The sequence below is a fragment of the Macrobrachium rosenbergii genome, chromosome 12 (assembly GCF_040412425.1).
Source record: "Macrobrachium rosenbergii isolate ZJJX-2024 chromosome 12, ASM4041242v1, whole genome shotgun sequence".
Taxonomy (NCBI): Eukaryota; Metazoa; Arthropoda; class Malacostraca; order Decapoda; family Palaemonidae; genus Macrobrachium; species Macrobrachium rosenbergii.
The window spans coordinates 64,309,153-64,323,662 of record NC_089752.1 but is presented as its reverse complement, the minus strand read 5'-3'; the positions used below and the strand labels follow the sequence as shown (position 1 = coordinate 64,323,662).

Sequence of the window (14,510 nt, the reverse complement as noted above, 5' to 3'; positions counted from 1 at the left end):
CCAGAAAAAAGCGTGTGCCAATCCACAGTCCAAGGTCCAATACCAAAAGTCAAGAGAATACTTAAGTGGAAAACTATGCAAGTTAACGAAATCCAGAGGCGGAGGTACTGTAAACAGATGTTAACAGTACCGGCGACAGAGAAAATCTGAATAGAAAATGGGAATGGTTCCCGATTCCCGCCTCCCAGCGGCGGGAATGAGTACTAACCACCTGGCCACACTGCGTGTGCCGCGAGTTTTGAAATTCTGTCGGATTTCGGAGAAATACAGTTATATATATATCTGGCAGGTAAGTGTCATGAACAAACTTTCCATTTACCCTGATCCCAGTCTTCACATTCATCACATTTAAGTTCAAACGAGCAAATCTGCCCTCTACAATGGCAACACAAAGTGTGCGAGTCATACTTAGCAGAAGTAAGTCTAGTATTACAGCCTTTGCTGCAATACCTAATACTAGACATGCTAGAATCTGACATAATAAGTCACAACAAGTCACAAGTCTGAATAATAAACTAGCTACGCTAATAAATAGCACACTGCCAACACGAATGAATACTTCACCAAAGGCAAAAGATACAACCATCTGGCAAAATTCAAATCACAGCTGCTCAACCAACCATGTACAGCTGTTGACCAGCAGAAACGAATTGGGCTCTTCAACACTTGTACCTATTCTTCCCTGGTAGTGGGTGGGGTCTAGTTACCTACACTAAAACAATAGCTCATTACCGCGAATTTCAAATTCAGAACTGCCACGGTTAAGTGAAACTAACAGCTATGTAGCTACTTGGTAAGTTACTTATATAAAAAACAGTTGCTCTTGCCCTCGGTGTGAAGCTAAATACACCAACCAAAAAACGACCTTAAAAAACCATGTTACCAGAACAATTAAAAAAACACTACCTATCCATTAAAACAAAGATTGGAGGGTACTCCAGGTACCAAGTACCCCTAGGCTTCCCAAATAACTCAATGACCTTTAACAAGGGGAGAGAGAGGAAAATAGTAGTATTACTCCTACCCCCATTCGCTAGTGCCACGCCAATTGTGGAGAACGGACCCAATGTACTGTAGTCCTCGAACACATTTTCGACATCATGTAAATAACGGTTGGCAAAGACCAAGCGACACTTCCAACAAGTTGATTGAATAATAGCAGAAAGAGAGAGGTTGCGCTTAAAAGCAACCGATGTGGCTACTGCCCACACATCATGGCTTTAACCTTTAACAAAGGTAAATTATCTTCTTGGATCCACAAGTGAGATTCCACAATTACATCTCTCGAAAAGGAGGAGAGGGTATTCTTGGAGAGAAGGTGCAAGGGATTTTTAACTGAACACCAGAGGTTATGAAAATCCCCCCTGATCTTGGTTCTCCCGAGGTAATGTTTTGATGCTTCCACTGGACATAAAACTCTCTCTTGGTCTGAAGGTCCAACCAATTCTGTAAGACTCCTAATTGAGAATGAACAAGGCCATGGATTAGAAGGGTTCTCATGCTTTGCTTAGAATCCTAAGATGTATGTGCATACCGCATCTCCTTGGGAGAAACTGACTTGTTTATCCAGAGCCTGCAGCTCACCGACTCGTCTTACTGTGGCTAATGTGATAAAAAATAGTCTTCCTGGATAACTCTCTAAAAGATGTGTGAAGCGGTTCACAAGGGGGCCTGACAACCAATGCAGTACTACATCCAGGTTCTAAGAAGCCAGAGTTAGTGGTTCCATTTCATGGTATCAAATGATTTAATCAAGTCCAAAATATCTGGGTTTGAAGAAAGATCCAAACCTCTATGCTTAATTTTGGATTGAAGAAAGATCCAAACCTCTATGCTTAAACACTGAATTCAGGACAGATCTGTAGCCTTTGATTGTGGGTGTCGACAAACCTTGGGAAGATCTCAGGTAGAGTAAAAAATCTGCTAGTTGGGCTATAGATGTTTAAGAAGAGATGGCACGTCTCTTGCACCACATGCGAAATACTGCCCACTTAGCTTGGTAGAGTTTGGATGAAGAGTCGTGTCTACACCTAGCAATAGCATTTGCAACCTCTCATGAAAGACCTTTCACTCTGTCAAGCTTCCTGACAGTTTGAAGCCTGTCAGAGCAGATTTTTCCTCTGTGGAAGGAGTCATGGAAAGTTCGACAGAAGCTCAAGAAGGTCCAGGAACCATTCCTTTTGAGGCCAAAAAGGGGGCCACCAGAATCATCGATGTGTTGTGGGAATTCCTGAACTTGTTCACCACTTCCCTCACTAAACTGAACAGAGAAATAGCGTAAACCTCCAGGTCCGACCAGTCCTGGAGCATCGCATCCGTTGTCCACACTTGAGGGTCCAGCACCGGAGAACAATATAGGGGAAGGCAATGATTCCTGGACATTGCAAACAAGTCTACCAACGGTTTTCCCCACCATTTCCACAGGTCAGTGCACACCTGTGGATTCAGCAACCATTCTGTGGGTAGAACCTGTTTGCAACGGCTCAACTCATCCGCTAATACATTCAACTTGCCCTGAACAAAGCAGGTGAGGATCTGGGTGTTGTTGCTGTGAGCCCAAAGGAGTGTTGTTGCTGTGAGCCCAAAGGAGATCTCTAGTTACTTTGCACAGCGAAAAGGAATGGGTTCCTCTCTGGTTCCAAATATACGCTAGAGCAGATGTGTTGTCCAAATGAACTGCTACCACTGCGTCGCGAGTCACTGAAGCAAAACTGACATTTTTATAATAAAATAAAGTTTTATATATACTTACCAAATAATTACATAGCTATAGTTTCTACTTTACACGGCAGCTCAAAATTCGAAATTCGCGGTAGCGTTCTTTTGTTTTAGGTGTAGGTATGTTGCCCCGCCCACTATCAGGGAAGAATAGGTACAACTTAGCTAAGGAGCTCAATTCAGTTTATGCTCTATGTCCATGAGAGGGAGGAGGAGGGCTCGATCATGTAATTATTTGGTAAGTATATATAAACTTTATTTTATTATAAAAATGTCATTTTTATATAAGTAACTTACCAAATAATTACATAGCTGAATCCCACATTGAGTGGAGGTGGGATGGATAGACATATACTACCCAAAAAACTACTCGATATGGGGGGTAATTTGGGATAGCAAATTAGCTAGCATCTTGGAATGCTTGTTGTAACCTTACCTGGTGAGGGAGCAACAGCAGACGGGTACTGCCTCTGGTCGTGGCTCCTCTCAACCTGTAGCGGTGTGGCGGTAGAGCCAAGAGTCACCTCTACTGAGTGGGTGCTTTGCAACGTAGGTCAATCGCAGGTTGCCAAAGCTAATAATCCCAATGGGTCACATAATGATATGTGGATCTGCCCTTACCCTGGGCGCAGTACAATAGAATAACAAAGACCAGATAAAATTAACCTACACCACACGACATTTAGCCAAAACCATAAGATACCAATTGGTGACACTCAAGATTCAGTGTACACCAAACTTCCCAAGAAGTACGACTGCCCTTATTCAAGGAGAGTGGATAGAGGAAAAGGGAAGGCGTTCCTCCTATCCTTCATCCCCCAATACCATGCCAGCTGCGAAGAATGGACCTAAAGTACTGCATTTTTTGTACACTGTCTCAACGTCCCGTAAATAAAACATGGCAAACAATGACTTGTGTCTCCAAAATGATATTTTAATGATAAAATAAAGTTTGTTCATACTTACCTGGCAGATATATATATAGCTGTATTCTCTGATAGTCTGACAGAATTTCAAAACTTACGACACACGCAGTGGGAGATCAGGTGGTTAGTACCCATTCCCGCCGCTGGGAGGCAGGTATCAGGAACAATTCCCATTTTCTATTCAGATTTTCTAGTGCCAATGTCTCCTGAGGGGAGGTGGGCGGGCACTATGAATATATATATCTGCCAGGTAAGTATGAACAAACTTTATTTTATCATTAAAATATCATTTTGTTCATGAGACTTACCTGTCAGATATATATATAGCTGAATACCACCATTGGAGGTGGGTACAGACAGAATAGGATTTCGGAAACATAATACATGTAGGTGATTGACACCTTGGTTCCTTACCTGTTAGCATAGCTGACTTCGTGATTACTGTCACCCAAGTCCGCTTCTGCTTTACTAGTCTCCAGCAAGGTAGTGACCTGTATAGCTGGTGAGTTCTAGATGATCTGTCAACGGGGGCGTGACCACGATGTGACTAGACCATATTGACCATACAATGAGGGCAAATGAAGAAAAAACAACCACCTGACCAAGCCTAACTAAGTTAGGATAGCAAAACTAAAGCTAAAGAGTGGGAAGTCCCCTCAAGCAGTCGACCCAACAACCATAAAAACCACTTCCTAACCATTTTCTATAGGATAGGATGTGTGTCACTCCCTGCCCCCAGGATTGTATCTGTGGAAACGTATGGGCCTAGCGAGAAGCAGTTCTCATATGTCGTCTTCACATCTCTCAGGTAGTGTGAAGCGAACACAGAGTTGCTACGCCAAAATGTGGCACCCAGAATGTTACTGAGTGTCATATTCTTCTGAAAAGCCACTGAAGTTGCAACCGCCCTCACCTCATGAGCATTGACTTTCAGAAGTTTAAAATCAGTGTCTTGACAGCATAAATGGGCTTTTTTAATCGTGTTCCTCAGGAAGAATGCCAGTGCATTCTTCGACATAGGTAAGTCCGGTCTCTTCACTGAACACCATAGATTGTCCGAGGGGCCTCGACTTTCCTTCGTTTTGTCCAAGTAGACCTTGAGAGCCCTGACAGGGCATAGGACTCTTTCTGGCTCTTAACCCAGAATTTCAGCCATACCCTTAATTTCGAAGCTCTTGGGCCAAGGGTTAGACGGGTTCTCGTTTTTTGCTAAAAAAAGTAGGACTTAAAGTACAAACTGCTTTATGTCCTTTAAAGCCTATATGTTTACTGAAGGCTTGAAGTTCGCTAACCCTCTTCGCAGTTGCTAGAGCGGTTAGAAAAATAGTCTTTCTGGTAATGTTCCTCAATGTCGCAGAACGAAGAGGCTCGAAAGGACTGGACATCAGGAACCGTAACACCACATCTAAATTCCAAGAAGGAGTCCTTTGCTGAGGCACCTTCGTGGTTTCGAATGATTTAAATAGATCGTGAAGGTCTTTGTTGTTAGTCAGGTCCAGGTTTCTATGCCTAAAAATGGCTGATAGCATACTCCTATATCCCTTGATAGTCGGGACCGCTAGTTTGACTTCACTCCTCAGAAACAAGAGGAAGTCGGCTATCTGACTCACAGAGGTCGTGGTAGAGGAAATGCCCTTCTTTCTACACCATCTCCTGAACACGGTCCACTTTGATTGGTACAAATTACTGGAAGAGAATCTTCTGGCTCTGGCAATAGCTCTCTCCACTGATCTAGAAAAACCTCTCGCTCTGGCCAGCTTCTCGATAGTCTGAATGCAGTCAGACTCAGAGCGGGGAGGTTTTTGTGGTACCTCTCGAAGTGGGGCTGTCTGAGTAGATCGACTCTCATGGGCAGTGTTCTCGGAAAGTCCACTAGGAAGGACATGACCTCTGTGAACCACTCCCTCGAAGGCCAAATAGGGGTGATCAACGTCATCCTCGTCCTTTCCGACGACGCAAACTTCCTGATGACTTCTCCGAGGCTTTTGAACGGGGGAAAGGCATAAATGTCCATCCCCATCCAATCCCAGAGAAGAGCATCTACTGAGATCGCTCCTGGATCGAGTACAGGGGAGCAGTAAAGAGGAAGCCTCTTCGTCTTGGAAGTTGCAAAGAGATCCACCAAGGGACGTCCCCATAGCCTCCACAGTCCCTGACAAACCTCTTGGTGCAGGGTCCACTCGGTCGGTAGCAGTTGTTGTTGCCGACTTAGAAGATCCGCACGGACGTTCTCTACACCTGCAACGAACCTCGTGAGGATCGTAATATTCCGGGCCTGTGCCCACAGCAGGATGTCCTTTGCTAAAGCGAACAGGGACCGAGAGTGAGTTCCTCCCTGTTTCTTTAGGTATGCCAGGGCCGTGGTGTTGTCCGAGTTGATCTGGACTACTCGGTTTGTGACTCGTCCCTCGAAGAAAAGTAGGGCCAACTGAATCGCCCCCAATTCTTTGAGATTTATGTGCCAGAACACCTGTTCCCCTCTCCAGGTGCCCGACACTTCTTCGCCCCCTAGTGTTGCTCCCCATCCCGATGTGGACGCGTCAGAAAACAACACTAGGTCGGGGTTCTGAAGTTTGAGAGAAATGCCTTCTGCCAACTTTGATGGATCGAGCCACCACCTTAGGTGATCCTTCACCTTTGGCGAGATCTTCAGAGAAACTTCCAGATCCTCCTTGTCCTGCCAGTTCTCTGCAAGGAAGAATTGAAGCGGTCTGAGATGCAGTCTCCCCAGGGAAACAAACTTCTCCAGCGATGAAATGGTCCCCAGCAGACTCATCCATTCCCTCACCGAGCATGTTTCTTTCCGCAGGAAGGCTGAAACTTTGTCTAAGCACTGCTGCTGTCTTTCTTGTGACGGAAAAGCTCGAAAAGCCACTGAATCCATCTGAATCCCCAGATAAACGATGGACTGAGTCGGAGTCAGATGGGACTTTTCGAAATTCACCAGAAGTCCTAGGGACTTCGTCAAACCCAACGTCGTGTGAAGGTCCTCCAGACACCTCGACATTGACGAGGCTCGAATGAACCAATCGTCCAAATAAAGTGAGACTCTTATCCCTGCAAGGTGAAGCCATCTCGCCACATTCCTCATTAACACCGTGAAGACCATAGGGGCTGTGCTTAGCCCGAAGCAGAGAGCCCTGAACTGATATACCTGTCCCCGCAGGACAAATCTCAGGTACTTCCTTGATAGAGGATGTATAGGGACGTGAAAGTAGGCGTCCTGGAGATCGAGAGAAACCATCCAGTCGCCTGGTCTTAAGGCTCCTATAACCGACTGGGACGTCTCCATTTTGAACTTTTCTTTCAGAACGAAATGGTTCAACCTGCTGACCTCCAGGACTGGTCTCCATCCTCCTGACTGCTTCGGGACCAGGAACAACCTGTTGTAAAAGCCCGGGGATTGTAAATCTGAGACCTGTTCCACAGCTCTCTTCTCAAGCATTTGCTCGAGCAGGTCGAATAGAATCTGCTGCTTCTCCTGCTGATAGGATGGCGACAGATCCTTGGGCTTCGTGCACAACGGAGGTAAGACAAGGAATGGGATCTTGTATCCCTTTTCGATGACTTTGAGGACCAGTTGTCCGTCCCTCTCTCTCCAGGGCTCTTGCAAAGGAAAGAAGCCTGGCTCCAACCGGTGTCTGGAGGTCCACAGAGTCACTTCTTGCCCCTAGGTTTTGAAGGGGCTCTACCTCTGGAGAGACCTCTTCCTCGAGAGGACGATCTTGAAGAAGCTCCTCCACGAAAGGGCTTCTGTATCTTGGAAGCTTGCCCAAGGGAAGAAGTCGAAGGGACTGCTGGACGTCTAGAAGACTGGGCCAGGAGGTCTTGAGTAGCTTTCTCTTGCAAAGTGGCGGCAGTATCCTTGACTAAGGATTGGGGAAAAAGATGGCTAGACATCGGGGCGAACAGCAACTCTGCCCTCTGAGAAGGAGACCGACTTAGCAGTGAAGTTGCAGTACATGGCTCTCTTCTTTAAAAGCCCCGCCAGAAGTGGGCAGCCAGCTCTTCGAGCCATCCCTGACCGCCTTGTCCATGCAAGTTAGGACGCTGAACAATTCTCCCAGACTAATGGAGTCAGGGGCTTTAATTAGCCTGCAAGTCCAGGACTCCCAGGCACCAGTCCAGAAAGTTGAAAACTTCCAATGTTCTGAAGAGACCTTTCAGATGGTGATCAGTCTCAGACAACGTCCAGGACACCTTCGCTGACAAAAGGAGAGACCTTCTAGGAGCGTCCACAAGGCTGGCGAAGTCCCCTTGGGAAGAGGAAGGAACTCTCCAACCAACATCCTCTCCCGTCTCGTACCAAATCCCCGCTTTCCCACTCAATCTTGACGGAGGCAGGGCGAAAAGAAGTCTTGCACTGGGCCTTCCTGGAGTCCATCCACTCCTGAACCTTCTTAAAGGCCCTCTTCGTAGAGAGACGTGGCCATTTTCACAAAACCTGAAGTCTTATGCGATTTTGACGAGGTTAACTGCGAAGGAGGAGGTCGAGGAGCAGAAGGTTGAAACTTGTCCCCAAACAAGTCCTTCAGCAAACGTGTCAAGACCTGGTAATCGGAAGAAGCTGATGAAGTCGAGGACTGTTCCTCAACTGCAGGTTCCGATGCACTTGACAGCTCTCCTTCTTCAATGGGAGCAACCGAAGAGACTGGAGAAACTCCGGGAGGTCTAAGCCCTTGCAGACCAACTCGCAAAAGGGACTTCTGCTTGGAAGAAGTCCGAGAGGGGTTGCGAAAATCTCGGCAAGAAGCGTCTTGACGAGCGTCCTGACGAGCGTCCCGATGAGGTCGAGCAGCAAGGGGGGCGTCTTGCCGAGCAGCATGAGGAGCGTCATGCTTAGCAGCATGAGAAGCGTCATGGCGAGAAACAAGTGGAGCGTCATAACGAGGGGCGTCAAGCCTAGCAGCATGGAGAGCGTCAGAAAGAGGGAATTGGCGATCACTGCTGAGACCAGTAAAGCGCTGAGCCAAAGGACTTCTAGAGGGCGGCGAAGCATGAGAAGAAGACGAACGCGGAGAAGGAGAAGGGGACGGTTTGGACCTCTTGATCGGAAGTCGGGAATCCTTCCGACGACAACACGTATCAGTCTCCTTCTGGGCCATTAACGAAACCAACTGCCTCTGCATGTCTAGCAGAAGCTTTCGAGTAGGAGAAGTCTCCTCCTCAGGAGAAGGGCTGATCCTGTGAGAAGACGAGGGGCGAGGGGACGCCTTCTTCCTTCTCACAGGGGAAGCAACAGCTCTCTTCCTGGAGCGACCGGGGCGCTCAAAAGCGTCATCGTCCGATGACGTCCTGGTCCTCTTCTGCGGCGGGAGGGCATCAAAACTCTCTGGAGAAGAGCGAAGAGCGTCACGAGAAAAGAGACGTGAAGCGTCCCCTTCTTTGAAGCTTCTCTTCAAAGGGCGAGAGTCCTTCCAAGAGTTCCACCCCTGACGCAGGGAGGAAGATTCGGGGGACGAGAAGCAATCCTTAAGGATTCGTGCCCGTGCACGATCCTTGGCAGCCTGGGAAGCGTCAACAGGACCTGCCGAAGGGACGCCAGATCGGTGGGGGGTCCGCGTAACCCTCTTGCGGCTTTCGACTTGCCCACTCCCTGAGTCCTGGGAGTCCGGCAGAGGTCCAGGCCTAGAGGCATTATATGGCTGATCTGACGCCCCCCCACAACACTAGGGGACAGACACTATCACTGCACTTTGAAGAGCGAGCATTTTAGCTTCCAGGTTACGAGGGGAAGACATAATAACCGACAGGGCATCTCCTTCCCAGCAGACACAACCTCGGGGCCCGGGGCAACACCACAGGGTTAGGAAAGCTACGCTCTACGGGGAGGGTTAGCAGGTGAAAAACACTACCCTGACTCCTACTCACTGAAACACTTCTGGAGGAAGACCTCCTGATCCTATCCCGCCTAACTTTCGCATATAGGAATCATAAGTCCTCCAACTAGCATCAGGCGAAGACTCACACTCCTTGCATCGATCATTAAATAAACAAACATGCCCCCTACACCTAGAGCATACAGTGTGAGGATCTACTGAAATTTTCGGTAGCCTCACCTTACAGTCTTGCACACAGCAAACTCTATAACTAGAGGAACTAGATTCAGACATCTTAATCCAAGCAAAAAACAAAGCCAAATCCAAAACAGTCCACAATTGCGTATGCCTAGCCACAAGCCCAAGTCAAAAAACCAAAAGTCAAACAAATACTTAAGTGACAACCAAGTTTACGAAATCCAAGACGGAGGTACTGAAAACAGGTGTTGACAGTACCGGCGACAGAGAAAATCTGAATAGAAAATGGGAATGGTTCCTGATACCCGCCTCCCAGCGGTGGGAATGGGTATTAACCACCTGATCTCCCACTGCGTGCATCGTAAGTTTTGAAATTCTGTCGGACTATCAGAGAATACAGCTATATATATATCTGACAGGTAAGTCTCATGAACAAATAAATTTTTAATCTACCCGTGCTTCTAAGCTGGCAATGGCATTGGGTTCATCAGAATGAGAGTTAGGTACAGGAGTGACAGGAAAAGCTGGAGGACTCGAAATGGGAGAAAAAGCTGTTACAGGCGTCGAAGGGATAGGCAAAACATCAATATCATCCCTTGAAGAATGGCCTACACCAGCAGAAGCCTTTGCTTCGGCCCTAGCTGTAGCTCTTCTAATTCGGTCACGTTTCAATTTGTCTATTGCCTCGGCCCTAGCTGTAGCTTTTCTAATTTGGTCACGTTTCAATTTGTCTAAGTGAGTCTGTAACGTCTTCCATTTACTCTTTTCCCAGTCCTTACATTCCTCACAATTCAATTCAGGAGAACAAATTTGTTCCATAGAAGTACAACAAATGGTATGTGGGTCGTATTTTACCAACGTAAGTCTAGTTTTGCAGCCTTTGCTGCAGTACCTAATGCTGGATAAACTATCTAGTTTTGCAGCCTTTGCTGCAGTACCTACTGCTGGATAAACTAGAGTCCGACATAATGGTAAAAAAATCCAAATGAATAAGTCACAATCGAAGTATTCAAAATCTAGCTAAGCTAGATAGCTGTGCTACCAAAATCAAAGAGTACTTCACCAAAGACAATCTTCGACCATCCGGTGAAAGCGAAAACGAGAGCTGCTAATAACTGTTGTTCAGTCATTAACCGGTAGAAATGAATTGAGCTCCTTAGCTAAGTTGTACCTATTCTTCCCCGATAGTGGGTGGGGCAACATACCTAAACCTAAAACAAAAGAGCGCTACCGCAAATTTCGAATTTTGAGCTGCCGCGTAAAGTAGAAACTATAGCTATGTAATTATTTGGTAAGTTACTTAAATAAAAATAAGTATTTATTAGCATTTTTTGAGACCGTGCCAAACTTACACGAAAATTCACCCTGTGCGAGGGGTTCTGGAACCTAACCTCGCGTAAGTTCGGGGTATGACTGCATAAGGGTGGTCACAGGCACATTAAATCTAATGTGGATGGCTAAGCTTGGTCAGTCATGGGTAGCAAAGGCTTCATGCCAGTGGTCAGAGTTCTGTGGAGTTTCCGAAAATTTGGCAAAGTCCATAAAATAATGTTGCAAGGCTTTATTTTTGCAGAAGCAGCAGTATCATCAACAATATGGACTTTCTGTCTGTAGCTTTATTTTCGTTATATTACTTACGTTGCCTCTATAATTGACATGAGGTTGGGAAGTGCTGTCTTCCCCAAGGTGACAGCACTTCCCAACCTGCTGCTTCCTCAAAATTAAAGCCTTGCAACATTATTTTGTGGACTTTGGCAAATTTTCGGAAACTCCACAGGACTCTGACCACTGGCATCAAGCCTTTGCTACCCCTGACTGACCAAGCTTAGCCATCCACATTAGATTTAATGTTGATTTGATCTATGAAATTTAGCCTGTCAAGCCAACCAGTAAAGTACTTTTGACCATTCAGTGTTTATGAAAGTGAGAAGAGAGTGTTGGAGCATAGAACAGCAAGACAGATATCCAGAAAATAAAGGATATGAAGTACAAGGATCTAAAGGTTAAACTGGAAGAAAACCCAACAGTTACACTAACAATTAATAGTTAGAGAGGTTGGATGGTAAGAATAAAGAAAGGAAATGGGAATGGAAGGAAAGTGAAAGGCTAAAACATGGGTGGAGCTAGGGGCCAAAGGGACACTGCAAACATGCTCTAGTAATACCGTTAGGTGCAGTGAATTCTGGCAGACCTTAATTTACACATTACAGCACTGGGAGTTCATTAAATATTAAATGGTCTACCTTAGATAACAGGTTTGTCTTTGTATAAGACACAGCACATAATGACATACCTTCAAAGGTTCCTGCAGTTTTACTTGGATAGGTTGTCCATCACTTGCATGTACTGTGATTGTCATACCTGCTGGATCAACCTGCAATGGATTAAAATATAATAAAAATAGATCCATGGACATTACTTAAAGAGAATAAATACTGTACATTCAGAGAGAGAGAGAGAGAGAGAGAGAGAGAATGAATAAGTCTGACTTGATAATGATGCCCATAGTCAACGTGACATTGGTACATAATTAAGAATAATCAAAGTACTATATACTGTATATATTAGTAAATAATCAATGTTCAAGCATGCATATCTATGCAAAACCCTAACCTAACTTTACCAAGTACAAAGGCAGCCCTATGTAAACATTCCAAAGTTATTATACCAGCACTACAGTACAGTATGTTAACATAAGCTACCTAAATGACTGCAGTTTTTCTATGGCAGGCAACTTTTGAAACTTACAAAGTTAGCCAGGCTTGGCAGGCAACCTGTCACTTACTGGTTAAGCTTAAGATGTTGCAGTAGTTGGTACTTTATGTTATGGTAAAGTAATCTGCCAGACCAACTAAATAATGCCAAGCTTAACTATCAAAACCTGATCCAAAATAGGCTGGGCTAGTTTAGGCTAGCCTGCTAAGCAGCCAGGTTAGGCCTGGTCCTAGACATCTGGTCACTATTGTAGGACTACTTCATAGGTAGTTATACACCCACAGCTATTTGCCCCAAATCCCTATTCTCAACCAAGTTAACCAACACATCACTATGTAACTGTTGTTTTCACTAAGGTACAGTAAGCCAAAGTGGAAGCCATAAGTGAATGGTACAGCACTTGGATCATTTTTGATTACTCCTGGCCTACTGCCCACAAATCCACCTAGTTGTAAATGGGTCAGTACTTGTTGGGGACAAGAAGAAGGGTGTGGGTATAATATCTTTATGCCTAAGGACTTGTAGAACAGTCAGAAGGCTGCACCCTCCTAGTGCCACTGCCTCCTCTGAGGAAGAAGGCATTTAATGTATATTGTATTTAATACTTTTATGCCACTTACAAGTTATGAGACATTAGGTGAAGTAAATTTTACAGGGTGTAACCAGAGTTTAACCACTGTACTTTGTAGTTTCCACCACTAGCCTAATTAGGCTTTGACTAAGGTTTAAACCTGTTTAATGTGTCAACATCATAAATCTGGGACTCTACCAACTTCACATCTTCTGGGGGTCTGGCTTTCTGATAAGTAGCAAAGACCATATATTATAGCCTGCAGTTGAATATTTTCTACAGACAGCTAACAACAATTCCAAATAGTTCCTAACCTATATACCAACTGGTGCTATACACTTAATATTCAATTTACGAGATTTATCTAAAAATCTGTGGCATTTAAAATGTTATCCAGGCAAAAAACAATGATAATAATGTAGCTTATAAGTACAAAAGTCTGTTATGTTGGGGTCTTACTGTACACAGTAACTTGCACAAAAGTTGACAAAAATTCATTTTTGATAATGCACATATACACTAGCCTAGAAAAATAACTGGCTATGATGTTATCATGATGGCAATGAGTACAGTATAGCACATACCCCAAAAGAAATGTCAATTACAATGATTTACAATGCAATGCCTTCTCGCCAGGCTAAAAATTCCTAAACTGCCACTTAACCTAAATAAAAACAAAGATTAGGCATTGAGAAATGAATATGCTGAGCAAAAATGCATACAGGGTAATTATACATTTTCACCATGTATGAGAAAATTTGGAAATTCTAAGGAAGAGCTCCGCAGAGAGATATTGTTTATTAGTGAAACTTTTTAAATGAACAATATAGAAATGGGTGTATATGATGCAATACAGGTGGGATAACTTAAAAAATTTCTGTAAATAATGTGTGAAATTTACCATCTTGTGTTTATGGTTCTAATGCAGAAAAGCTCCACTATGTTTAGTCCCAGCCTCTAAGGGATTAAAGTAAAAACTTGCATCATATACAACCTTTTATTGGTCAGTAAAATGAAATGTAACTATGGAGCTCTTCCTTACAATTACTGAAAATTCTTACCTTTTTCCACCATGGCAAAACAAAGCAGGAGTTTTGTACTTACACCTTTCTTAAGCAGTCACACTAAAATGTGCATGCTTTCATGCCCTGAATGTAATCATGAGTAAAATATGGAAAATCAGACTAAAAAATACTGTGCAATCTTGTTGCTGTGGTTGAACATGAACATGCAACTTAATCCTGGAACCCCAATCTAAGAACGAAATCTTGACGGTCACTTAACAATAATGAAATAACTAGAGGATTCAAACAAGAAATGACCTTGGAAGAAATTATTTTATATAGGAATGGAAGGGAATATAAAATATAGGCCAAAGGCCAAGCGCTAGGACTTATGAGGTCATTTAGCGCTGAAGGGGAAATTGAGAGTAAAATGGTTTTAAAAGTGTAACAGGAGGAAAAAATAACAGATGCACTATGAAACAGTTGTTAGGGGGAGGTAGAAAAGTAAGATGGTAGAAAGAGAATACGAACGGATGTACAGTAAAAGGAATGAAAGGGG

The 14,510-nt window shown here is 44.4% G+C and overlaps 1 protein-coding gene across 1 annotated transcript in view; it reads right to left on the bottom strand.

The window, feature by feature from the left end:
- Window positions 1–14,510, bottom strand: part of RPA3 (Replication protein A3) — a 66,146-nt gene that overhangs the window by 48,771 nt on the left and 2,865 nt on the right. The window contains exon 2 of the mRNA XM_067112274.1: window positions 11,955–12,035. Within this exon, the coding sequence (XP_066968375.1) occupies window positions 11,955–12,035 (81 nt within the window). The remainder of the gene's footprint in view (window positions 1–11,954; window positions 12,036–14,510) is intronic.